General features: G+C 56.2%; 11 protein-coding genes across 11 annotated transcripts; 7 read left to right on the forward strand and 4 right to left on the reverse strand.

Moving 5' to 3' along the window:
* Positions 1-1,217: 1,217 nt before the first annotated feature.
* KRP23_7288 (uncharacterized protein) lies at positions 1,218-2,366 on the reverse strand (the record flags this gene model as incomplete). Its single annotated transcript, XM_067892583.1, has 1 exon — positions 1,218-2,366. One exon carries the CDS (start codon positions 2,364-2,366, stop codon positions 1,218-1,220), a length of 1,149 nt encoding a protein of 382 aa, XP_067744449.1.
* A 134-nt stretch (positions 2,367-2,500) lies between these two features.
* On the reverse strand, positions 2,501-3,206 carry KRP23_7289 (uncharacterized protein; the record flags this gene model as incomplete). The annotated part of the gene is made up of 2 exons (XM_067892584.1): positions 2,501-2,962; positions 3,036-3,206. The coding sequence occupies 2 exons, from the start codon at positions 3,204-3,206 to the stop codon at positions 2,501-2,503; spliced, it is 633 nt and encodes a 210-aa protein (XP_067744450.1).
* Positions 3,207-6,249: 3,043 nt separating this feature from the next.
* Positions 6,250-7,387, forward strand: KRP23_7290 (uncharacterized protein; the record flags this gene model as incomplete). Its single annotated transcript, XM_067892585.1, has 5 exons — positions 6,250-6,591; positions 6,668-6,745; positions 6,848-6,913; positions 7,013-7,057; positions 7,121-7,387. The coding sequence occupies 5 exons, from the start codon at positions 6,250-6,252 to the stop codon at positions 7,385-7,387; spliced, it is 798 nt and encodes a 265-aa protein (XP_067744451.1).
* Positions 7,388-7,504: 117 nt separating this feature from the next.
* Positions 7,505-8,261, reverse strand: KRP23_7291 (FUN14 domain-containing protein 1; the record flags this gene model as incomplete). Its single annotated transcript, XM_067892586.1, has 3 exons — positions 7,505-7,897; positions 7,958-8,175; positions 8,234-8,261. 3 exons carry the CDS (start codon positions 8,259-8,261, stop codon positions 7,505-7,507), a joined length of 639 nt encoding a protein of 212 aa, XP_067744452.1.
* Positions 8,262-8,668: 407 nt separating this feature from the next.
* Positions 8,669-10,330, forward strand: KRP23_7292 (Excitatory amino acid transporter 2; the record flags this gene model as incomplete). The annotated part of the gene is made up of 1 exon (XM_067892587.1): positions 8,669-10,330. The coding sequence occupies one exon, from the start codon at positions 8,669-8,671 to the stop codon at positions 10,328-10,330; it is 1,662 nt and encodes a 553-aa protein (XP_067744453.1).
* Positions 10,331-11,229: 899 nt separating this feature from the next.
* KRP23_7293 (Ceramide synthase 4) lies at positions 11,230-12,288 on the forward strand (the record flags this gene model as incomplete). The annotated part of the gene is made up of 2 exons (XM_067892588.1): positions 11,230-11,761; positions 11,846-12,288. 2 exons carry the CDS (start codon positions 11,230-11,232, stop codon positions 12,286-12,288), a joined length of 975 nt encoding a protein of 324 aa, XP_067744454.1.
* A 383-nt stretch (positions 12,289-12,671) lies between these two features.
* KRP23_7294 (Nucleoporin Nup43) lies at positions 12,672-14,286 on the forward strand (the record flags this gene model as incomplete). The annotated part of the gene is made up of 6 exons (XM_067892590.1): positions 12,672-12,815; positions 12,887-12,957; positions 13,032-13,393; positions 13,469-13,544; positions 13,621-13,695; positions 13,773-14,286. The coding sequence occupies 6 exons, from the start codon at positions 12,672-12,674 to the stop codon at positions 14,284-14,286; spliced, it is 1,242 nt and encodes a 413-aa protein (XP_067744455.1).
* A 63-nt stretch (positions 14,287-14,349) lies between these two features.
* On the reverse strand, positions 14,350-16,156 carry KRP23_7295 (Protein GDAP2-like protein; the record flags this gene model as incomplete). Its single annotated transcript, XM_067892591.1, has 3 exons — positions 14,350-14,416; positions 14,492-15,383; positions 15,457-16,156. 3 exons carry the CDS (start codon positions 16,154-16,156, stop codon positions 14,350-14,352), a joined length of 1,659 nt encoding a protein of 552 aa, XP_067744456.1.
* A 545-nt stretch (positions 16,157-16,701) lies between these two features.
* Positions 16,702-17,373, forward strand: KRP23_7296 (uncharacterized protein; the record flags this gene model as incomplete). Its single annotated transcript, XM_067892592.1, has 1 exon — positions 16,702-17,373. The coding sequence occupies one exon, from the start codon at positions 16,702-16,704 to the stop codon at positions 17,371-17,373; it is 672 nt and encodes a 223-aa protein (XP_067744457.1).
* Positions 17,374-18,155: 782 nt separating this feature from the next.
* KRP23_7297 (Phosphatidylinositol-3-phosphatase SAC1) lies at positions 18,156-20,372 on the forward strand (the record flags this gene model as incomplete). The annotated part of the gene is made up of 1 exon (XM_067892593.1): positions 18,156-20,372. The coding sequence occupies one exon, from the start codon at positions 18,156-18,158 to the stop codon at positions 20,370-20,372; it is 2,217 nt and encodes a 738-aa protein (XP_067744458.1).
* A 658-nt stretch (positions 20,373-21,030) lies between these two features.
* KRP23_7298 (Major facilitator superfamily domain-containing protein 6) lies at positions 21,031-22,371 on the forward strand (the record flags this gene model as incomplete). Its single annotated transcript, XM_067892594.1, has 1 exon — positions 21,031-22,371. The coding sequence occupies one exon, from the start codon at positions 21,031-21,033 to the stop codon at positions 22,369-22,371; it is 1,341 nt and encodes a 446-aa protein (XP_067744459.1).
* Positions 22,372-22,859: the final 488 nt, after the last annotated feature.

Genomic DNA, 22,859 nt, shown 5'->3' on the forward strand with positions numbered 1-22,859 from the left:
GGTGTAGTAGAAAGTCGCTAGGGATGCTTGTCAGTCAAGCAGTCTTTTGAGTAAGCGGTGCTTAGCACTTCGAATTGTATTGGCCACACACGTACAAGTCGTTCACCGTATCGTGGAGAGCAAGGAGCAAGGAGCAAGTTGAAAGCTCTGTGAACGTCAGCGCAATGCACGGAGTGTATACGCTTGGAGATGCAGATCATATCAGCCGCGGAGCTTGAAATCTCCTTCCCGATCCAAAAATTGACGACCAAAAAGTCAGGTTTTGAGCGATTTTAAGGGAGCACACACTCGTGTGGCAGCGCTGCCTCCTCGCCTAAAGCTAAATAAACGTTCAATGTGCTTATCACGCGCCGAGCTAGTACGCTGTTGCCGCCATTTCCGATCCCTTTTCTGGGGGGGGGAATTTTGTATGGGAATTTGTACCGGGAAAGCCTCAGTGAAGGATTTCCGAGTCAAAAAGGCCTCACTATCGGCCTCAAGCCCTGGGCCCAGAAATAGGCTGCTGTAACGGCGCGCGAGGATGCGTTGGCTCATAGGGCCAGTTCTTGGTGTTGGTTCGAGGAGTAGGGCTGCAGACAACGCCCATTGGCGGAATTTTAACTCGCGACAGACTCGGATTGGCTTGAGGGGCTAGAAGAGAAAACACGGGAAAGACGCGCGCTCCTGGTGTACACTCCCTGTTATGCGATATTGTAGGTGCACATGCCGAAAGGCAGTCTCCTAAGAAAAAACCCGACTGACTTTATGGACGCTACGAGAATAGTCCCGCGGGTGATAATATTTACAATATTCGCAGCCCAAGTCGGCCCCCATTCGTCTAAAACAATAATCGTACTTAGTGGGACCGAAGGTGAAGGGCGGAATGAATGGCAGGTCAAGGCAACTTCAGCGTCCATGTGGCTGCTCGCGCTCGCCCTCACGGGACCCAGCGAGATTGAGAATCTCCCCAGGGAGGCTTCACCGCTGGAGAAACCAGCCCCGGAGAGCTTGTTCCTGCTTAGCATGTGCTCGTTCGTCAGGTAAATGTTACACGCCGCGTTAGTGTCTCTGTCGCACACGTAGCCGCAGTGCAGGCATCTGAAGACTTTATTCGACATATATGCTGTTGAGTTGGAGACTTTCTTAGGACGTATGGGATTGCCAGTAGTAGAGGCGGTCTAACCATAATCTGAGGCGATGGCTGACTGCATCGCAGCTTGATATTTCAATTGAGTCTTCTACGACGTAGCTGTCGCAGACGCCGACCCGAAGTCCGCCATGTTGTCCACCCAGGCCCACGCGATGACCGAGATGCGACCTTCATCTCGCACGGGGGCGTCCTGCAGAATGCCGTGGCGCCAAATCATGTTCGTGTCTCTAGAGAAGGCGTAGACGCATCCATCTGGCTGCGGCATGCTCACCACGGTCTTCGTCTCCGCGTGCTCGAAAGCAGCGTCGCGGGTGGCGCCGAAGGAGATGCCAACCGTGAAGTTCTGGATAGCCGCAATGTGGGGCTTGAGAGCGGCGGCATCAAAGTGGAAAGGCTTCCACTGCGAGGTGTCCTTGTACAAGTTGAAGCGCGTCGCCTTGATGTCCAGACTGAAGAACGTCTTGAGTCGGTCCGTGACGAGGTCGAACGTTGGGCACTTGGCCTTCCAGCTCGAGTGGTCGTCTACGATAAGGTGCGTGCCGTCGATCTTGTCGTTGCCATGCCACATCTTGAGAAGCTGCTCGCGCGGAATACCGCAATTGTCCAGCTCATGCAAGAGCTTGGCGTACAGCTCGCCCTTCTTGAAGTCGCTGAAGAGGTTGGGCACAAGCACCACGTCGCGTGAGGTCAGAGACGTGGAAAACTTGTCATCCTTGGAGCCCAGGTCATAGGTAATGCGCAGATCCACAGGCTTGGTCATGGGTTCGAAGTTCTCCGTGTTCTTCTTAGCGGCTTGGCGCCGATCATTCTTCTTTTTCTTTTTGGCCTTCTCGGCGTCCTTGGGCTTGTCCGCATCCTTGGGCTTGTCACCTTTTGGCTTACCGTTCTTGGGTTTCTTGTCCTTGGCTTTCTTGACAGGCTTCTTCTCCTCTCCACCCGACGTAGCAGCTTCCTCCTCCTTCGCGTTCGGGTCGGAAAGAGTTACAAAATGGTTCTTGCGGCACTCGTCCCCGAACTTGCACGCTCCGCTCTTCCAGAAGTACTGACACAACTGCTTATCGTGCACGAACGTGCAGCCTTGGCGTTTGCACTTCTTGTGGCGCAAGAACGTGCGGCACACAGTCTTGAAGAGCCCCGCCTCGTCCTCGAAGTGCAGTGGTCCCTTCTCTTTCTTCTCTGTCTGCGCAGGGCCCTCACTGGACGGCGCCATCGCTGCGTCTATTGCCTCTTCCGCCATGTTCGCGGCGATCTTTTTGTAACTTTTCAAGTCATTTGAGAACCGACACTGTTGTACTGAGAGGATTCTTTTAAGTCCGATATGCCTTGAGTATGTTGAAGTCGATTGAACTTCGGCAGCACTTCTCGCGACGCCTACAAACTTATGGCTACTTTAGGTCGAGGTCCGCTGCTAGAACTGCTGCTTCTAGTGACTGTGGCGCCGTTCAGCTCCGCAATGACCTCGTTCCTCTTCTGTTGCAGCGTCACCTTTCGGTCGAGTTTCTGCTTCTGCTGAGGCGACAGCATTGAAGCCTCCATATCTTCCAGCTTGGCGATCTCTTTGAGCTGCTTGTTGATTTTCGTCAGCTGCAGCTTGAGCTGCTGATGCTGGTCCATCTCATTCGGTGCAGCAGTCTTTGCACTAGCCTCCTTCACCAGCGGATGGCATCCCTGGTCTTGACGAAGGGTTCGATCACCACCAGTCCGCGGTCTCTCTCTGACCGACGGCGCCTCTTTCTTTTGCTCCAACGACAATTTGTCCATCTGAAGCCCATCCACAGCACCAACTCCGCCTGCTTTCTCCTCCGCAGCTTGTTTTGCCTCTTGCTCGCGTCGCTAGCATCGTCAAACACCGCCAACACTGTCAGTCGCAAGGCTGTCCATGGGCAACAGCTACAAATGGACGTACTCGCTGCGCGACGGTCTTGTACTTGGGCGTCTCGTCCTGCGGCACGTAGCCCTGGCGGATGCGGATGGGCTTGCGTGTCGATCCGTCCGCCCGCCTCGATGCTGGCACCACCACGTCGCCCTCGGTGGTGCGGACCGCGCCCAGGGGTAGTCTCTCCTCCCTAGAGCTCATTATTGTCAGAATACGGGAATGAAAGCACCATCACTCTGGCACTTGACTGGACACCATTGGACGTGTATTGACGCTACGAGCTACAGTATGGCGAAGTTGTGGTCGTCGATGACGACGCAGACTTCACTGGCTGGCGGTGCCCACGCCGCATGGCTGGACAGTGGTGGTGTGACTGCCGCAGCTTCTGAGGTCGCACGCCACTCGTCGCTGACGTCGCGCTTGTTCCTCGTGCGGAAGGCGAACACGCCACCCACGAGACCAGCGACGCCCAGCACTATGCACGCATAGAATATAGGACTGCTGAGTGAGGATCCGCTGGTTGCGAGGTCGCTTGTGCCGCCGGCGTTTCCTTGGCTTTTGCTACGTGTTCGGTCAGTTGAAGCTGCCTTTTTGTCAGAAGAATGGGTTGCCGTGGTGGAGGTGGTCGGGGACGACGTCTCTGTGGCATCGTCGACTTGGTCGGGCGACGTTGAGAGCTCCAGTGCGGTGCTCTCGATTGCAGGTTGCTCTTCGGTGGGCCTGACGGTACCTGCAGAGTAGCTCGCGTCATCCTGGAAAACGTTGACGGGTGCGTCGTCCACAGAAGGAGAAGAGGTAGTAGACGGTGTATGAAGTGGTGGCGACCACCACCGTGGCCTGGATAAAATGACTCCAGGCGCTGCGGTTGAGGTGAAGACTCGCCCTGAGTCGGATCTTGATGGAGCAGTAGACTCGGAATCTCTTGATAATGAAGATGCAATGACCACTCCGGTGATGCTGGTTTCGTGACTCGATGAACTGCTACCACCGCAAAAGTGTATGGATTCCTCGGGTGTTCGGTCTCCTGCATTGACGACCGTGCGCCTTGGCCAGAAGTCGATAGATGAGCTTCCCGATCCTGACGACGACGCACTGGTGGATTCCTGTCCTTGGGCGGCGACTAGCAACGCCAGTCCAATGACTGCGGACAGCGCGCGTTTGGCCATTCTGGTGATAGTTTTGAAGTGAGCAACAAGGCGGTAGACTTAGCTCGGTAGACGTATGAACCCTTCTCGGGTCAAGCAGGATTCGCGGTCAAGCCACAGAATGGTGGAAGATTGGTGCCCCGTTATGCAAGTGAGGTTCAGTTGAGTCGCTTCAACATCCAGATGCAGAGGCGAATCCGAGTCCAATGGCTCAGCGTTCAGCGTCAGCTGGTACTGTGAAACTGGCGGCCTTGTGTTGCCAGCAAGCTCGGCCAAGGACTCGAGTCGACCAATGGTGCACAAAGCAGTCGATGTTACAAAATAACTATGTTGTGGCTATCGAGACTAGACAGAGTGAGAGGCATGGAGACTCGACACGAGGTCGGCGTGGGTGTTCGTGTAGATTGGCGCATGGGCGTCCGTAGAGCTCTCATCTCGTTGCGGTGGTTCCGTTTTCGTTTCGCGCGGTACCCGACGATAATGCCGATCAGGCTCATGACCCCCAGCATCAGCGACGCGTAGAAGAATGGGCTTCTTGCTACGGCGGAAGTGGCCGAGAAGTTGCCATCGCTGGAACTTTTGTTTGTGCTTCCGGCTGATTGATCCGTCGAAGCGGAAGACCGATTCTTGTCTGATGTCTCTCTCGTAGAAGAGCTGCCCGATAGGCCATGCGAAGTACTAGTTGTAGTGCTCAAATTTGATTTGTCCCGTGGATTTTCGTCTGGATAGCTTATGTCTCCACTGGTTGGATCGATTGACGCTGGAGAAGACGTCGACGGAGCAATCCCACCTCTAAATGAGGCTGGTGTTGGCGAGGTAAACCAAGTCCCTCTATTCGACGTGCTTGCTGGGGAGACAATCGGTGTCGGGGAAGATAAATCACCATTCACTGGTGATGACAATGATGAAGATACCGACGACGACATTGCACTAGGCACGCTAGGAAAGGTTGGTGCTGGAGAAGCAGTTTTCTCCCCTAGTCCATTCCACGACGTTGCGTTGATTTGCGTCGAACTTGAATCGGGCCAAATATTGCTGTCGCTGTTGTCCACTGATGGCAACTCAACCACAACGTCCAGGCTCCCTGAAGTGTCAGTGTCCGTAGACGCGGTGAGACCAAGATCGCTGAACGATGAATCCCCACTTGAAGCGACCACTTTACGGGTTTCATTAGTTGTGCTTTCCACAGAGATGACACCGACGCCAACTTCGTCCGGTGCAAGGTCCACTCTGCTGCTCGATCCAGGGCATATTACTTCCTCCATACGTCGCACCCCGATGCCCTCAATTTCACTAGAGCCACCACTGCTCAACCCGCAATCCACACACGTCCATCGGATTGGGATCCAATGCGCATTCGCTCCTGAAAGCTGCTGGTACACTTCGCATGATAAAGCCACATCTCCAAGCCCACAGTTAGTACAGTTATCGACCACTCGAACGGTTTGTCGAGTCTCTAACGTGCATCCGCCGATCATGTCGCTGTCACACCACACTTCCGCGCACTGTTCATTGCATGCGCTGCTTGCATTCTTCTCCATTCGGGCACAACGCATCACAGCTACCGTGCTCACAAACGGTGCCGCTCGTCCCTGGAACTCCTGCTCGCCAACCGCAATCTTTGTTCGAACAGCGGCCACTCCAGCGACAACTGCAGCCAGTAACGACCTCTTCCTCATATCCAGTACCTGCGCTGAATGACTGGAGTGATGAAGTGTGATCTGGTAGTCGCCGCTGATGCCGTGTGTCGCTGTTACTACTTGCGAGGAATGGATATTTCGTCATGGGAGCCTTCAACTTGACCCGGAGCGACGAGCTGAACGACTCAGATCGCACAACTGGAACGACAGTCGCTATCGCCCCTACTTTCGCCACCACCTCAACCTCCGCCGTTCGCCGCGCACCTGTGCCCCTTCCATCCGACACCGCGCTCCACAAGTTGCACAATTAAGACCAGACTCTGGACAGCACAACTGTACCCATGTCTGGCAGAGAGACAGGTATGGCTTGTGACGATAGCTATAATCAGTGGCGAAGGTGTGACTCCGCCACCGAATGGTCTACTTGAGCTTTTCAGTCGTAATATCAGAGACCAAGCGATGAGCGAGGACGAGTTCGTGGTGCTGTTGGAGCACGCCGGCATCCTGGAGACGTCGGACGAGAATGACATGGAGTTCATGGAGGAGACGGTGCTGCGCGAGTGGCTGGAGCGCGACGGCGTGCAGCTATTCACCACTCAGATGACGACTGCCAAACGCGAGTGCAGCGACGCAGACCTGGTCGTGGACGGCAGCGCGTCCACTGCGCCGACAGCCACGGCCACAGCCACGACGTTGGTGGGTGAGGCGCGCACGAGGATGGCGGGACACATTCTGTCCAGGCTGTTGGAGCGAGGGTGGATTGCGCCCATTGAGTTCGACTATGACGAGGACGAGACGGAGGTGCGGACTGTTGACGAGGTTGTGGGTGGAGTATCTGGTTGCTGAGTTAATGGTGTGACTGGGCTCATTTCTGCAGGAGTGGAAGACGAAGCTGTACACGCCGCGTCTGCGGACGAATGAGGCGTATCGGATTTACATCGAGAAGGACCCGACGGTACGATAGTACATGTCGATGACATTAGCATGGGGAAACCTGCGAGACGATACCCACTGTTGGGATGTGATCGTTGGTTGGCTGGTGCTGTCCTTGCTGTAGGCGACGCAGTTGACTGCGCGGGGGTTCCATCTCCGCGCCCACGAGATCCGACACGTGGGCTTGCCGGTAGGGCCTGCACCCCTTCTCGGCAAGTCATGCAGGTGTGCCTTGGCATATGTGCTAATGGGAACGAAATGTGTGTGTGTGTGTCCATTGCGCTAACAGACAGAGCAAGATGGAACTGAAATATCTCCGCCCATTCCTGTGTCGGTACGGCTCCATACAGTGAACGATAACGTGACAATGCGTCCACTTACTTAGGCTCCCATTCAGGTGGCGGACAATGACACAAAGTCGCGGTTACGGGAGAAGATGTGGCAGGACTGCTTCCCCACATGCTCAGAAAGCGCCAAGCAAACGTTTTTGTCGTTCACACGGCCTGAAATCATCCTGTACGCTACGCTAGGACTCAACCTTATCAGCAACGGGATTAGTAGTGTACCAGCGTTCTCGCGCGAGCTGAAGAGTATGGGCGTCACCAGCGCGGATGACCGCTCCGTCATCGTCGGTTTTCTCGCCAAGGCGTTCCCTACTGAGTAGTTTCGACCGACACAAGGTTCTGTAGCAATGCGATGTTTATTTTTTGTCACGAATAATGGCCCTCCACATGAAGAGGATTGCGTGCAGTATGGGCACTCCTTGATCTCACGCACCTGTCTAGGAGTAGTAGATGCCGAGCGCGAAGCCGCTGGAAAAGCCCGCTGACGACGGCAGGTTGGTCTTCATTATCTTGAGCAGTTTCCGGTACCACAGCTTGACGTCCTGGCTGTTGATCTTGCCGTCTCCGTTGGGGTCCACTCTGGCGATCATGTCCTTCTGCACCTTACCCCACTTTATGTCGATGTAGCCGTTGTAGGCGGCCGTCTGCGCCATGATGAACACGAGGCCCACCGCCACTGCCGCGGCCTTGCCCACCTGCTTGAGCGCGTAGCCCGAGCAGAAGCCCAAGCCTCCCGCCAGCGTAAGCTCGCCGCAGTTGGCCAGCACCACGTCGATGATCTGCTCCACGGGGTCGTTCTTCTTGGGGCCTCCACTACCCGACGGTCCCTCCTACGATAGTGACGGTTAGAGCGATGGCACACTTCCAGCAGCCCACAGTCCATGACGCACCGCAGCCGCGAGCAGAGCTGCGTCCTGGCACAGCGCCGACTCCTTGAGCAGTAACGACACGGACGCGCTCAGCATGGCGCCGGCCACAACGATCTGCGGCGTGCGCGCGAGAGAACGCGCTGGCAGACGCAGCGCCACCTCCTGGCCGCGGCTCTGCAGTCTCTTGGCCGCCGACATGGCGCGTGAGCCGAACTTGAGCGACTGCGGACGGATAAGAACTGCAGCGGGGCGGGGGTAAGAGCGCTGGTGCTGGTGCAATGCGAGCAGGCTACGTACAGAGCTGCGAGCGCATGTGGATCGACATGGCTGGGGTAAGAAGCAAACGAACTGAGCTGGACGTCGAGACTTGCAAAGTGTCAAAGGGATCGTGAGGCGCACCTGCGTTCTTTTTGTCGGTCCAGATAACCTTCTTAAATACATAGTATTCATTATGGTTTCCAGAGTACATACTATGTTATAGAGACGAACTGAATTTACATAACACGTGGATAGTCTAAGTGGAAAATGTTCATATAGCAGGTTAAAGAGGGTAAAGCTTCCTGTTTGGAGTGTCTCTGGCCGGTTTTCGCGTGGCTATGCATCTTATTGGTGTGGCACACACAGCACAACTTCAACTTTGGGACGGTGCTGCCGCTGCGAATAGCCCCACACTTCCTACATGCATGTGAATACTCCGTTTCTGCCGCAGCAAGACACTGCAGCCGCTCAACAATGGCGAACCGCCCCCGCGTCGTTCTATATGACACGTCCAACGGAAACCACATGGCCTCGGGATACGTGGACCCCATCTCGCCCACGGAGAGCGAGGGCGAGGAGGTCTACAACCCCATCACGGGCATGTTCGAGCGCGCAGGCATGTCGAGGTACTCTAAGTCGGGCCTCAGCAACCAGCAGAACCCGTACGCGTTCCACACCACGCCCGTCGAGCCCGAGGTGGTCTACCCGGACCACGTTCGCAGGTGTGCGTTCTTGCGGCAGCCGACGACCCAGATCATGCTGGGCGCGGCAGCAGGCCTGGTTCTTGGCGCCCTGCTGTCGAATCTCAACGTCTCGACAGACGTCAGCAGTCTCGTGAATCTGCCCGGGAAAGTGTTTCTGCAAGTGCTCAAGTGCTTCGTGATTCCAATGGTGTTCACGAGTCTGTCCACGACAGTAGCCGACATTGTGCTACTGGGCAAGGTGTCTATCGTCGGCACTCGTACAGCACTCATCTTCACAGGGTTGTCGTTTGTAGGTTCGGCGATGTCACTCGCGATCTCTATGCTCTTGCGCGGCCTCCACCCGCACACCAAGGGCGTGGTCACCGAGGCATCATCAGCGTTTTTCAGTATCATGTGCGAAAATGGCAACTTTTTGACCTACAATTCGACTGGTGCAGCCGCATGCTCGGCGCCTGCGATGGATAGCACGACACGTTTCCAGTTCTACGACCCAACGAGGATGCTTCTTACGGACGGCACAGCGAGCTCTGCCACGACAGTGTCCATGCAAATCACGGACATCCTGAACCAGCTTGTTCCGGCCAACATTTTCGCAAGCTTCGAGCAAGGACTGATTCTGAGTGTGGTCACGTTTGCCATCGCCTTTGGCGCTGCGGCGATCAAGACAAGCACTCGGGAGAGTAGCCCGCTGCTTGACGTATTGAAGCAGATGAACAAAGTCTTCTTCCGCGTTATCAGTAAAGCCATCGACTGGAGCCCACTCGCCGTATTGTCTTTAGTGGCTGGATCGCTGTCCGGACAGGAAATGCTGGGCGATGCTGCCACACACGTGGGCGTTTTGATACTGTGTACCATCTTGTCCATGATACTATTCGAGTTCATCTTCATTCCCATCTTGCTCTGGCTGACGCTGCGAAAGAACCCGTTTCCGTTCATGCGCGCCATGCTCCCAGCTGCGATGTTTGCTTTGGGGTCCTCGTCATCGCTCGTGAGTCTACCCGTCACGTTGCGTTGCGTGGAGTCCACTCGGGAGGTGCCTCGGAGTTTGTTGCAGTTCGTGGTCACCATCGGATGCACCATTCACAAAAACGGCTCTGCCATCTACTTCCCGTGCGCTCTTGTGTTTTTAGTGTCCACAACCGAGGGGGCGCTACAGCTGGGCTGGACACAGCTCACACTCATCTTGCTATTGTCAGTGCTGGGCTCCATGGGCACAGCTCCGATCCCGAACTCGAGTGTCGTCATGATTTACTCAATCTGGACGACGATTTACCCGCATGAAGAGGTCCCCGCAAGCTACAGCTATCTGGTCGCCATCAGTTGGTTCCTCGGCCGTTTTGTCACAGTGTGCAACGTCGTCGGTGACGGGTATGTAGCTCGCATCATTGCCGAGCAAATTGAAGACGAAGACGTCGAGGACTTCGAGACGTAGCCATAACATTTTAACATTGCTCCGAGTTTGCGAACACTCGCGTCTTGCTTCACTCGTGCTGTTGATCAACATGACACATGGCAAGGTAGGACTTCGTAGACCACGCGCCCCTCTCGCAACCACTCTTGGGGTTTGCTAGTGGGAGCAACAGCGAGGTCACGCCGTTGCCTCCGTCGCATCCATCGGTCTCGACGCTGGTCGAAGCTTTCATCCACATTTCACCTCGAACTGCATTGCTTGCTAGTCTCCCGATCTTTTAACATCGTCTTCCAACAGCGTTGCTTCCGCTAGCTCGACTTGGACTGTGCACATCGAGCTCGCGCTGCAATCTCTCGACGGCGCAGTGCCACGCACGCTTCAACAGCTCACCCGTACGCGGCGGTACATGATTGGATCGTGGCGCAACTCGTTTCTCTGCGCTTTTCGGGGTAAATGAATGGACAGGCGCGGCAGGAGGGATCCTCGTGAATCCAAGTGACCAGAGGTGAATCTGCCTGTCCAGTACGTATACATGTGCGCACTTCAGCGCATTACCACCAACAGAGACGAGCTGGCGATGCCGTTGCTCCTTGCCATCGTCCGCGTCAAACCAACCGCAGTATAAAAGCCGCTGTTGGCATGCAGCTCGGCGTCGATCGCGAGCAATTCCAGGTAGATCGGCCTCTGCAAGTCTGACGTCACGTACGTAGCCATGTAAAGATGAATTAAAAACAGCTGGGGGCATACAAAAACGAAGTGGATTCAGATGAGGCCACTGTTCATTCGCCGAAATGACGCTCAAAACCGCTCATTGGCTGGCGTGGCTGTGTACGTTACACAGGCATCTTCGCGGTCCTGGCTGCATGGGCTCAGTGCGAAAGTCCACGCGTCGCGCGCAATTCCGACGAGACCCAGCCAGTATGCCGTGCTTCCTGACCGAGTGCGACCCCATGGCGGAGGCCAAGCGCTTCGGCATGGCCATGGCAGGCCTGTACGCGTACCACTTTGTGGTGGACACGGTGTTCATCCGCCCGAGCGTGCGCCTCATGCTGCGCAAGGGCTGGCTGACCAAGGACAAGGAGGACAAGATGCGCGAGTCGCTCTACAAGAACGCGGCGGTGGGCGCGTTCCACATCTTCGGCCTGTACATCGGCTGGCACGAGACGTGGTTCCTCAACAAGGAGGAGTACTTCAAGGATTTCCCGTACGTGGCCACCGAGACGCAGCGCTGGTACTACATGATCTACTTGAGCTTCTGGTTCCAGAGCATCGACTTCATGCTCAACATCACCAATAAGCACTACACGGTCAAGCGAAAGGACAACGCCGAGATGCTCGTGCACCACGTCGCCACGATTTCGCTCATGCTCTTCTCGTACTACGTCGACCTCACCAAGATCGGCCTCTGCGTGCTCATGATTCACGACGTCAATGATCTGCTGCTCGAGACTGGTACGCTGCAGTTGTTTTCTTCTCCTTTTTGGCTACCATTGTAACCTTGTGTCTGACCACTTGCTGCTGCTGCCACCATTACAGCTAAGGTGTTCGTGTATTTGCAGTGGGAGACGGTGGCCAACATCTTGTTCGGCCTTTTCGCGCTCGTGTGGTTCATTGTGCGCTGGTTCTTCTATTCGTACAACATCCTGCACAGCGCCTACGCGTTCGCGTACAGAGACATTCTCGTGCCGATCACCGAGGCCGGTAGTTTCCACGGCATCGCAGCGCCCGTTTGGTACTGGGTGTGGGTCGTTTGGTTCGGCTTCCTGTTCCTGCTGCTTGTGCTGCACGTGTACTGGGGCATCTTGATCGTCAAAATGGTGGTCAAGGCTCTGGGTGACGGCAACGTCGAGAAAGACATTCGCAGCGACTCGGAAGGCGAGGAGGAGGATGCCGAAGACGAGGAGCCCAAGAAGCCGTTGGAGGCGTCTACTGCCGAGATCAGCAAGCCCCGACGTCGTCGCGCCCCCAAGGCCGAGTAAGTCAGGAAGGCCAGCAGCATTAGTCGATTGGTTCTCGTGATTGCGCCCGCGACGACGCAACGGCGGACAGGGAATGGGAGCGATTTTGGCGAAGATCGTCATGTTTTCATGGTGAACGGACGCGCCGTATTGTAGAGAAGAAGAGAGAGAAGAGAACGTTGATCTGCTGTGGGGGCGGTAGAGCTTAGAGATTGGCAGGCGTCCACACAATCAACAGGAACCGTGATCTTGTCTGCCGCCTCATCATCGGCATGTAGTCTCGTTGACGTTGGTACGCAAAATGTAAAACAATGTAGCCATGATACACGTATATTGTACCGGTCGTTTGGTACAGCCACTACTGTCTTGCTTTTCAAATTGATACAGCATCTCTACCAAGCACCATGAGCGCCGCCGTGTCGAGACACTTTGTGGCCGAGAAGGTGAAGGCTCTGTGCGTGGTGAGCGACGTGCGCTATGCGTCGAAGACGCTGCAGGAGGAGTACGAGGTGCTTCCTCTGGTGGCGACCGGCGGCTGGGACAACGAGGTGAATCGTGCGCAACCAGTCTGAAGTGTCAGGAGTCCGCACCAACCTCTGTTTTTATTGCCGCTCTGTAGACCAACCACGTGGCACTGCACCTACCAGTCCGTCCCACAAACGACGAGCGGGAGCTGCGCAAGGAGTTTAAGTGCGCACGCAGCCAGGAGATCCGCGAATAACGGCATAAAGGTACTAACTGGTGGCTGGTGACTGTGTTTCCAGACGCGGTGAGAGCGACGCGCGGCCATGTGAACTGAGCACGCTGGCAGAGGCGGAGCATGCCGGAGACGTTAATGCACTGCAGTTTGTGGCGACGAGAGGAGAGAACCTGCTGCTGAGTGCATCGTCCGCCGGCGGCGTCTTCGCCTACAGCGTGTCTTCCAGTGCTGGAGATGCAATGACAAATGGAGACGCGGCCAAACCGCTGGATCATTTTGCTATGCCGCAGTGGGAACAAGTGTTTGCAGGAGCTGCGGCGACGTGTCTGGAGGTCAGCGAGAACCGCACGAGTCTTGTGACGGCCAGCGCTGGGGGAGCTCTGGCGTGGCTCAAGCTGGATGATGTGGCGAGCGTTGAGAAGATTGGTAACGTAGAACGAGCAAGATGGACGGAGAATGTTGTGCCCGATCTTACAGTTGGCGTGGTGGTATTGCATGCAGAAAATAAGGACACGAGCAAGCTGCCCATCAATGCGGTGAAGTTTCTTGGACGCGATTCCGTCGTTGCTTCGGTCGGGTACGATGTCATTGGGCTGTGGATGCATTAGTTGTGGTGCTCTGATGATTTCAATTTGGCTGCCTGCTTTGAGCAGTTCGACTCCTGGAAGCCAGCTTCGCATTTGGGACCTCACGGCGAACACCCAATTCCCTGCCACGACCTGTGCTGAGTACGTTGACTGTCTGCACGGAGTCCATCACTGTGTGCTAATTGACAGCCTGGTATACTTTCGAACGATCTGCGTAGTCCTAGCTCAAGGAGTATCTTGACTACGGTCGAGACGCACCCGACGCGACCGGAACTGCTGATCACGGGCGCTGACGATGGACGCGTGAGCTTTTGGGATCGCCGTAAACTCGATGCACCTTTCCGTACTGAGGCGTACCACCAGCGTGCAGTTCGAGCGCTGAAGCTACACTCTGCGTCGCCTCGCTACTTGTACACGGGTGGCGATGACGCCGTGGTCAACTGCTGGGACTTCCATCGCGGTCGAAACCCTCGTGATCCTGTCGAGTACGAGCGTCATGTTGAATCTACAGCTACTAACCAGAGTTTGAGCTCCTTCGGCTCCTTGAGCATCCCTGCTGCTTCCAACGGCTTCATTAAGGGACCGGGGGGCCTCCATGTCCAGCCGCTTGCGTCAGGATTTCAGCCGTGGAACGCTCTGGCGGTCCATGCCGAGTCGGACACGCTCGTTGCAGGCTCTGACGCGCAGACTGTGGTGATCGTGCAGCAAGTGTCGAAGTGGGAGCAACAGTAGTCATGCAAACAAAATGATAAAGCAAGCGTGGACAACGCACTTAAATCATAAGAAGCATGCACGTTATGGCAATACGCTCTCGGATCCCGTGCTGCTCCTGCTGCTGGGGATATCGATGTCATTTTTGGGTCTGTTCAGGCATCGGCGTTGAAGAAAAATATGAGTTTTTGCACAAACAGCGAGATCAGTGCTGGTCCATACGTACGTGTAGATACACGAAGGTAGCTGAAGCGTCGGAGCGATGGCGTCCAGCATCTCTGCGCGCTGTAGATACACTACTTGACCGTAGAAACCTCCGCCATCACAGAATCCTTTTGATAAGAGCAACTGGAACTTGAACCCTAAAGATGGCTCCAACACGTAGAAGTAGCGAAGGACCGAGCCTTCCCCCTCGTTATGCAGGGGTCGATCGCTCGGGGGTTGATGCGTTGCCACGGCCGTGAACACACGAAACAAACGTTTGAGCCAGGAAGTCGGCGGCTGGTTGTCATCCGTCACATCCGAGTGCACATAAAGCACACTGAACTGCGGGCTGGTCGCTGTAAGAGCCGCTCGTTGGGAGTCTAGCGTCAACAGCACGAACAGCAGCACACGCTCTAGGTCCACATCCTCGACATGCAATTTTCCAGCGAGGTAGACAACAACAGGAAGTCCAGCGAGATCGATACCACCGCTGTAGCAGAACCCCAGAGCCCTCAGATCTGAAAAATCCTGCTTCTTCGCGCGCTGCAGTGCTGCGATGTAGTCCCATTTTGCTGTACTCGCCGTAGCCTTCTCGAATCGTTTCTGCTCTTCGACTGCAGCCTCCGCCGCTCGTCGCTGGCGTTCCTCCTGCATCAATTGCAGCCGGTGCAGGCGTTCCGCATCGGGATCAGCCAGCATGGCCCGAAATGCCTGGATATCGCTCTCTGCCTCTTGATTGTCTGCCTCGCTTGCGAGATCGTAGACGGGGTCACTACTTTCATGCGGCTGTTCTTCCTTGCCTCGCTCGAATTCCTTCTGGTTACTGCAGTGCTCCGCACCGTCAAAGGAGGCGCTGCTCAGGTCACCGATTCGGATCTTGCGCTCCGCGATGATCGGCTCACCGAAGCTGTTACCTGCAAGCGAGTAGCCTGCAGTTAGAAAACTTATCTCAACCAATCAGGGTTGTTTTCAACGCCAGATACGAACCAAGATCCCGCGTCGCCAGCTTCATCTGCGACTTTCGCTGCTCCTCCATTGTCCGCGGGAAATAAAGCGGGAGCACTCTCTCGTACACGATCGCATCGGCCAGCGCATCCACGCAGAAAATAATGCAGTCACAATTGTCGGCGTAGTGCTCGAGGTAGCGCCGCACAGTCCTCGCCGCAATATGTGCGGCCTCCTCTCTCGGATACCCTTTACGCTGCGTGTAGATGCATCCGAGCGCCACCGAGCGCAGTCCGTTCTCCCTCGCGACCGTCAATACGCTGCGGTAGCTTGAGTGCAGCGCGTGCTCAGCTGCGTTTCGGTATTTGGGCAGGTAACGCGGCCCCACGGTGTGCAGGATGAAATTGGCCGGCAGTTGGCAGCCCCGCGTGAGCACAGCGTCTCCCGTGCGGCACGCACCAGCGGCGGCGCACTCGACTGCGATCTCCGGACCGGCGGCTTTGAGCAGCTTGGCGAACTCGCCCTCGCTTTCGCGCATGGACTCGCACGTGGAGTGGACGACGGCATCGACCCGGAGGCGGTGGAGCGGGCCGCGCCAGAGCGAGATCTTGGCGTTCAGCGACGAGTTGACGGCGAATGGTGCAGCGTCGGGGGTGGAGAGCGGGTCTTGTACGTCAGTGGACGAGGGTGCGGTGGCGCTGTCCCAGCGTGCCAGAGACTCCAACGCCACGGACACCTCCATTGTCGGAGACCTGATTGATGGCATGCGACGCTTGAAGATCTATCTGGTGAGGTCGCACGAATGTGGACGCCATCACCCCTAATGATGGTCGTTGAAGATGCGTGACGGCAACGTTTGGGCGACGGCGACTGGACTCGCCGAACCCCACTCACCGCCTTGTCCGGCGACGTGGTGAGTGAAGGCCGCCTCGAAGCGCACGCCGTCGAGCGCGGCTGTCCGACGGGCGCGTGCACTATTGACAAGCACTCGCATTGCCCCATGGACCTATATTACCGCGTTTTACGCCACACTGGTTTCGCAAACAATTCCGTCGAAAACGTATACGCTGCACCTTGAGGATATGGCTCCAAAGTGACCTGCTATTTCCAATTCCCCTGTCAAATACGGTACTGTGACGCGCACGACGTGGGCATTCTCAGTTCTCGATTCTCAGTTCTGCGCCTTTTCACGTGGAACCGCAAGAATTGCCAGGAACTCCAGTTGCGGAAGCAGCTCATTCTCAAATTGACCCTGATAGTACTACACAGGCATCCTCCGAAACAGACATGGCGAGTCGCTGCGCGCGCAAGAGCTCGAGTCTGCGGGCAGCCAAGCGTTGGCTCGCGGACGAGATGGAGATCATGGAGGCGCTGTCGCGGCGCGTGCGCCCCATCGACACGACGGCTAGCAAGCAGAAGCTGCGCGTGCTGGGCGAGTTCTTCCCCTCGGTGGCCGTGGACGTGCGCCGCGATGTGCTGGTGGCTGCAAACTACCGCGAGGACGTGGCGGCGGCCATGCTGGGCGACCTCGCGCAGGAGTCAGTGGCAGCGCGCGGACAGGAGCCTACGGAGCTGCTGTTCGTGAACCTGCACGCGGATGACGACGCCGCCTCGGAGCTGGCGGACGAGGAGGACTGGAGCGAGGTTGCGGCTGCCAGCAGCAGCGGCACCGACGCTTGGGTCGTGATCCAGGACGACTGGGAGGTTGTCGACAAGGACGGCGAGAGAGTCCGCACTTTTGCCGACGTGCTTCAGACAGCGGCCGTGCCGACGATGTCGGCGTGTCCGAAGCGACCGGCCCAGCTGTCGCGACTCTCCATCGTAGAGCACGCTCCTGTACCCAGCAGCAGAACGTTGAAGAAGGTGGAGGGTGACCCTGCGCTACCATTCTACGAGCTCGAGCGCGGCGTTAAGTCGTTCGGCGCACGGAAGCGCCACCTGCTCCAACACCATCGGTAGACGCCAATGGGTTGAAGCGCGCGCTGGGGCGACAGCGGCAATGGCCCCAGAGTATTTTATTTTTTGGAATCGGCACTCCACGGCGGTGATGGCCAGAGATGGCGACCGAGCGCTCACAAACACTAACAGCAACAGTAACGGGCGGTGCAGATGGCCTCTTCTCGCCACCCCCATCGGAACAGCAGTACCATAAACTACCATAAAGAAGTCCCCCGAAATGGAAGCAGCCTATTGGGAAAATGAGCACGTACGATTGTAGTAATGCTGCTCGGCCGGTCGGGTCGCCGCATTGGCGCCAGGATTCACGGACAACTGCAACCGGACGATGGTCGATTGATCGAGCCTGCAATCGCATTGCATCAACAGTCCCACTGTTTTCAGTGAAGGTAGAACACTGAGCTCTCGACTAAGTTTGGTTTACACCATGCTCTCTTAAATTCCTCGTCAACACTTAACTTAGACCAGTGTGGGCGGACACGTGAGTCGCGTAATACCGGTACACTGCATTCCCTACATGCACAGACAATGATTAAATATGTTTATGAAGTTTCATGTCATATGACAGGTAAAACCAACAGATAATGAGAAGGCGCCAGAATATAGTTTTACAATTTTATATAATTATGCATACGGTTAAATAACAAAGTGAGCACGGTAGTCTGCTCTCTCAAGGCGTTTCACACCGCTTCTTCCCCCCCTAGCCGATCATATAAATACCTGGCCGCTGGAGAGCGCTTGGCCATCGCTGGCATCTCTTATCTCCGCCTTGCTCTTCCGCTGCCATGTTCAAGGTGTACGCAGAACGCGCGGAGCTGCTGCTGGAGGATTGCCGCGCGGGCGCCGGCCCGTGGCTGCGACTCACGGCGAATGCGTCGACGAGCGGTGTGGACATCGAGCAGCTGGCCGCGCAGCCCAGCGAGGACGCCGCCACGGTGCCCATCCACGCTGTATACGGTGTGTACACGCTGCTTAGCGGCCCGTACCTGGCGGTGGTCACGGATTCGCGCGTTGTGGGCTCAGGCCCGAACAGCGAGAAGATTTACTGCATCCTGGAGCTCACGCTGCTGCCCGTGAGCGCCGCCGCCCACCAGAGCTTCTTCAAGCACGCAAGCAGTCGCGAGAAGCAGGACGAGCGCGAGTATTGTCGCATGCTCACGACGGCGTTGGCCTCGCGCACCTTCTACTTCTCGTACGACCTGGACCTGACGCTGTCGGCCCAGAAGCGCGCGTCTGCCTCGGCCTCGTCGGCGGCGCAACGTCAGTCGCCGTTTTACGCGCGGGCAGAGGAGGATTTCTTCTGGAACAAGCCCGTGCTGGGCCGCTTCATCGAGCTGGAGCTCAGCGACTGGATCGTGCCCGTCATCTCGGGCTTCGTGAAGGTCATCAAGAAGTGCGACGTCAACGGCCAGCGCTGCGATATTTTATTCTTCACGAGAAGGAGCTGGAGACGGGTGGGTACGCGCTTCAACGTCAGGGGCGTCGACAAGGACGGATGCGTCGCCAACTTCGCCGAGACGGAGATGCTGCTGGTCAAGCCGTCAAGGGCCGTGTGCTCGTACGTGCAGGTGCGGGGCAGCATCCCGCTGTACTGGGACCAAATGGTCACGTTGAAGTACATGCCTCGCACGCGCTACGCCTTCTCGGGCCACGAGAGCGTCGTGGACTGGAACGAGCTGGCCTTCCGAGCGCACATGGACAACCTCATCCAGCGCTACGGTCATATCACGTGCGTGAACCTTATCGACAAGGCAGGCAAGAGTGCCACCGTGCGGGATCAGGCGCAGCTCGGCTCGGCGTTCGGCAAATATGTCAAAAAGTATAACCTGCTGTCCAAGTCGGGAGATGGCACGAGCTCGGTGGGATCTGCACCGGCGTCTTCGATGCCTGCTTCCCCTGCATTCCACAGCTTGTCACCCCGTCAACACAAGAGCATGTCAATCTCCTTGCCCTCGGCGCCTGCATCCAATGGAAGCAACGGGTTCAGCCTTTCGAACGGTGGAGGTTCTGCTGCAGGTTCGCCGACGAGTGCGTCAACAGCGAGCAGCGAGAAAGGCCCCGGGTCTTCAGGTACCCCGACGTTGCAGTCGTCAGTGTCGCTCCCCGTACGGGAGCAGCCACCACTCCAAGTGGCAGTGCCGTCGGCACCCACGTCGATTTCACAGCTCTTTGCCGAGCCTGTTGCGTATGTATGGTTCGACTTTCACCACGAGTATCGTAAAATGGCATGGCACAACCTTTCCAAGCTCTTGGCCGAGGTGGAGGAGCAATTCACGCAATACGGCTGGTTCGAGTGCGACGGCGAAGGACGACTAATCTCACGCCAGCGCGGTGTCTTCCGCGTAAACTGCATGGACAACTTAGATCGCACCAACGTCGTAATGAGTCTCTTTGCTCGGCGTACGATACTTATGGCGCTTCAGCTCTATCCGTTCAGTAGCGCTGGGAGCGACAAGGGCGATACTGTGCTGGATTCGCCCTATGGGAGCTTCGAGGTCGTGTTCAAGAACGCATGGGCAGACAACGCAGACTATGTGAGCAGGATGTACGCTGGCACTGGCGCACTGAAGACGGACTTTACGCGCACTGGACGGCGGACAATTGCAGGTGCTCTGCAAGACGGCGTGAACTCGGTCACACGCTATTACCTCAACAATTTTTCAGACGGCGTTCGCCAGGACACGTTTGACCTGCTTGTCGGAAACTTCGCACCAGATAAGCGGGACGAGTCTCCGTTTACTTTTCAACAGCAGCACAGTCTCCTGAACATGATGCTGGAGGCCACCCTCGCCGCGCTTGCGGTGATCAGTGTGTCTCTCAGTATGCGGCCAGACTTGCCTGTGGCCACACGAGTGCGCGACGGCCTCATCGCTACATTCGCGCTATTTTCCGTAACGGGATACCTCATCCTCAAAAAGGGGAAGTTCCGTTCCATCGGGCGCCGATACGTTTGCAAGCCAGCGTTCTGCTCCAGCGGGTACATCCGCCGGAAAACGGTGTAGACACCATGTTGACAATGCGGTGACGGCCTGCCACGTTGGGAAGTTCCAACAGTGGTAGATTCCACCAGAAAGAGGCCAAGGCGATAAAGAAAAGAATGAACCCAGGGTTACTACTGTGTTAATCAAGACGCTATTTTCTTGGTCACGTGAGGAGTATTGATACTAGGTCAGCACCGCAGACGCAGCTGAATCGCGTGCCAATTATGGATCAACAAGGCTCGATGGGGAGTATGCCGGTACCAGCAGTTGAATCTCAAGAATCGATTGGCATTCATGCGTCGTACGCGGTCTTGTCGGGTAAATTCTTAGGGCCTTGGATTGCTTCGCCTGGAATCGCGTGCATGGTTGCTAACCGCTTTCATGAGGGCACATGCGCTTTACTTCTGAATCCGCCTAGACAAGCAACCATCAACGTTAACTTTTCAAAGCACCATGTCGTTTCGAGTGACGGCCTTCATGCTGCTATTCGCTTCTTTCAAGCAACTTTCGTTTGATCCTTGCCACAACGTGCCGTGAAAGACGATCTTGAATACTGTCTGTATCTATGTCATGACATCCCTCCCAGAAGTTAAAATCGGCGGTTTCTGGATTACCGTTGAGAAGGGAGGTCGCTCCTACATAAGCATGTCAATCATTGCACAGCATTTCAACCATTCTCATGATGATATCGGCCGCGAACGCTCGAACGTTGTGGGAGATCAAGCTCATGTACGCACTCACGAACGCCGGGTCGTCGTCTATCTCCAGCTTCCTCACGGTGTATTATCAGCACACGGCAGGGTTCTCCAAGGTGCAGATCGGAGTTCTGCAGACGCTGCCCAATTTTTCATCGGTTGTGGCCCCGCCGGTCTGGGGAGCGGTGGCCGACTATATCCAAGACCAGCGACGTATTCATGTGCTTTGCATTCTCACGGGAACGCTCTTCTACTTTGGGATTCAGTTCTTCTCGTGGTCGTTTGGCTGGACGGTCGTCATGGTGGTGATGGCCCGCTTCCAGCGGTGTCCGTCGGGGTCTTTGCTGGACCACGCAGTACTGGACGTGCTGGAGAAAGTTGGCGGGGAGTACGGCAAACAGAGACTTTTTGGCGCGGTTGGTTGGGGCATCGGCGCGTACTTCACCGGGCTGGTGGTGGTGACTGGCGGCATCTACTGGTCGTTTTGGACGCAGCTCGTGTTGTGGTATTCATCACTTCTGGTCTTGCAACGGATCCCGCCTGTCAAGTACAGCACTCTTGAACGTAAAGCCCATTCTGAGCTGGAGAGTGGCGAAGATGACGAGCCTCGAACCACAAAAACCAGGGTAGCACCGTTTGCGGAGAGTGCAAGGCTGATGACAAAAGAGCTCGATGTGCTGGTGCTGCTTGGTGTGGTGTTCCTCATGGGACTCATGTATGGTGTAATTGCGAGCTTCCTCACGCTGAACCTGTACAATTTGTCAGGTGAGGACTCTCGTATAGTCGGCATTGTTGTTCTGTGCCAGACTTCGTCGGAGCTGCCCGCCTTCTTCTTCGCTGACAAAATCATCAAGAAAATCGGGACAGTGAAAGTGCTGCTGGTCTCAATTCTTGGTTACGCGATTCGCATTGCTTACTACACGGTTATGACAAACGCGTGGGGTGCGATTCCATTCGAGTTCTTGCACGGCGTCACGTTCGGGCTAGCATGGGCGGCGTGCACGCAGTACATTTATTCGGCATCCCCCAGTGGTTGTGCGAGCACCGTTATGGGGGTCTTGAACGCGATGCAAAATGGATTTGCTCGAGCGTCCGGCACACTCGTGGGCGGCTACTTCTATGAGCGCTACGGACCACGCACAATGTGGCTAGTCACAGGACTTGGCGTACCCCTCTCGCTCGTCGGGCTGGGAGTCTTCGCGTATTTGAAGGGTACCGCAGACATGCAGGAGAGAATGCCGCTGGAAGAGGCTGAGATCTTCACCCCACATGGCGCCAACCCGCAACCGATGAAAGCGGACGGGTACGGCTCCTGCGGTGAGTAGTTTACCGGGTAGAGGATCAGTTACCTCATGCAGTTATGGCAACTATGGCATCGTCGAGTCGACATGCCAGTGCAGATGCTAAAGCTTTCAACATGCATCAAAGCAAATCACGCAGAGTTGGTTACCGCGACTTCATGTCATCCGCAGCCCATTGTATATGTTTTTCTCGGATGGTATTTGACCCAAAAAGCTCAAGCAATGGACCGACCGGTCTGGTGGGACGAAGACGTCGAGAGGCTTGCCGAGGAGGTGTGACTACCCGTTGCCGAGGACTTCTCGAAGCGGCGAGCCCTGGGGCGAACTTGCCCTTCCACTGATGGGCACAGTCTGAAGAACCTCAGCAACCAGTCCGTCCTGAGAAGGACCCCGGTGCGCGTTATCGACTTCGACGACCCAATGCTCCACGACGACGCCATCAACAGCTGCATCAAGATTGAGCTCAACCCCACTCCTCAGCAACGTGAGCTCCTGAAGAAGATGTTCGGCAC

The sequence above is a fragment of the Phytophthora ramorum genome, assembly GCF_020800215.1.
Source record: "Phytophthora ramorum isolate Pr-102 chromosome Unknown Phyram_PR-102_s0006, whole genome shotgun sequence".
Classification (NCBI taxonomy): domain Eukaryota; phylum Oomycota; class Peronosporomycetes; order Peronosporales; family Peronosporaceae; genus Phytophthora; species Phytophthora ramorum.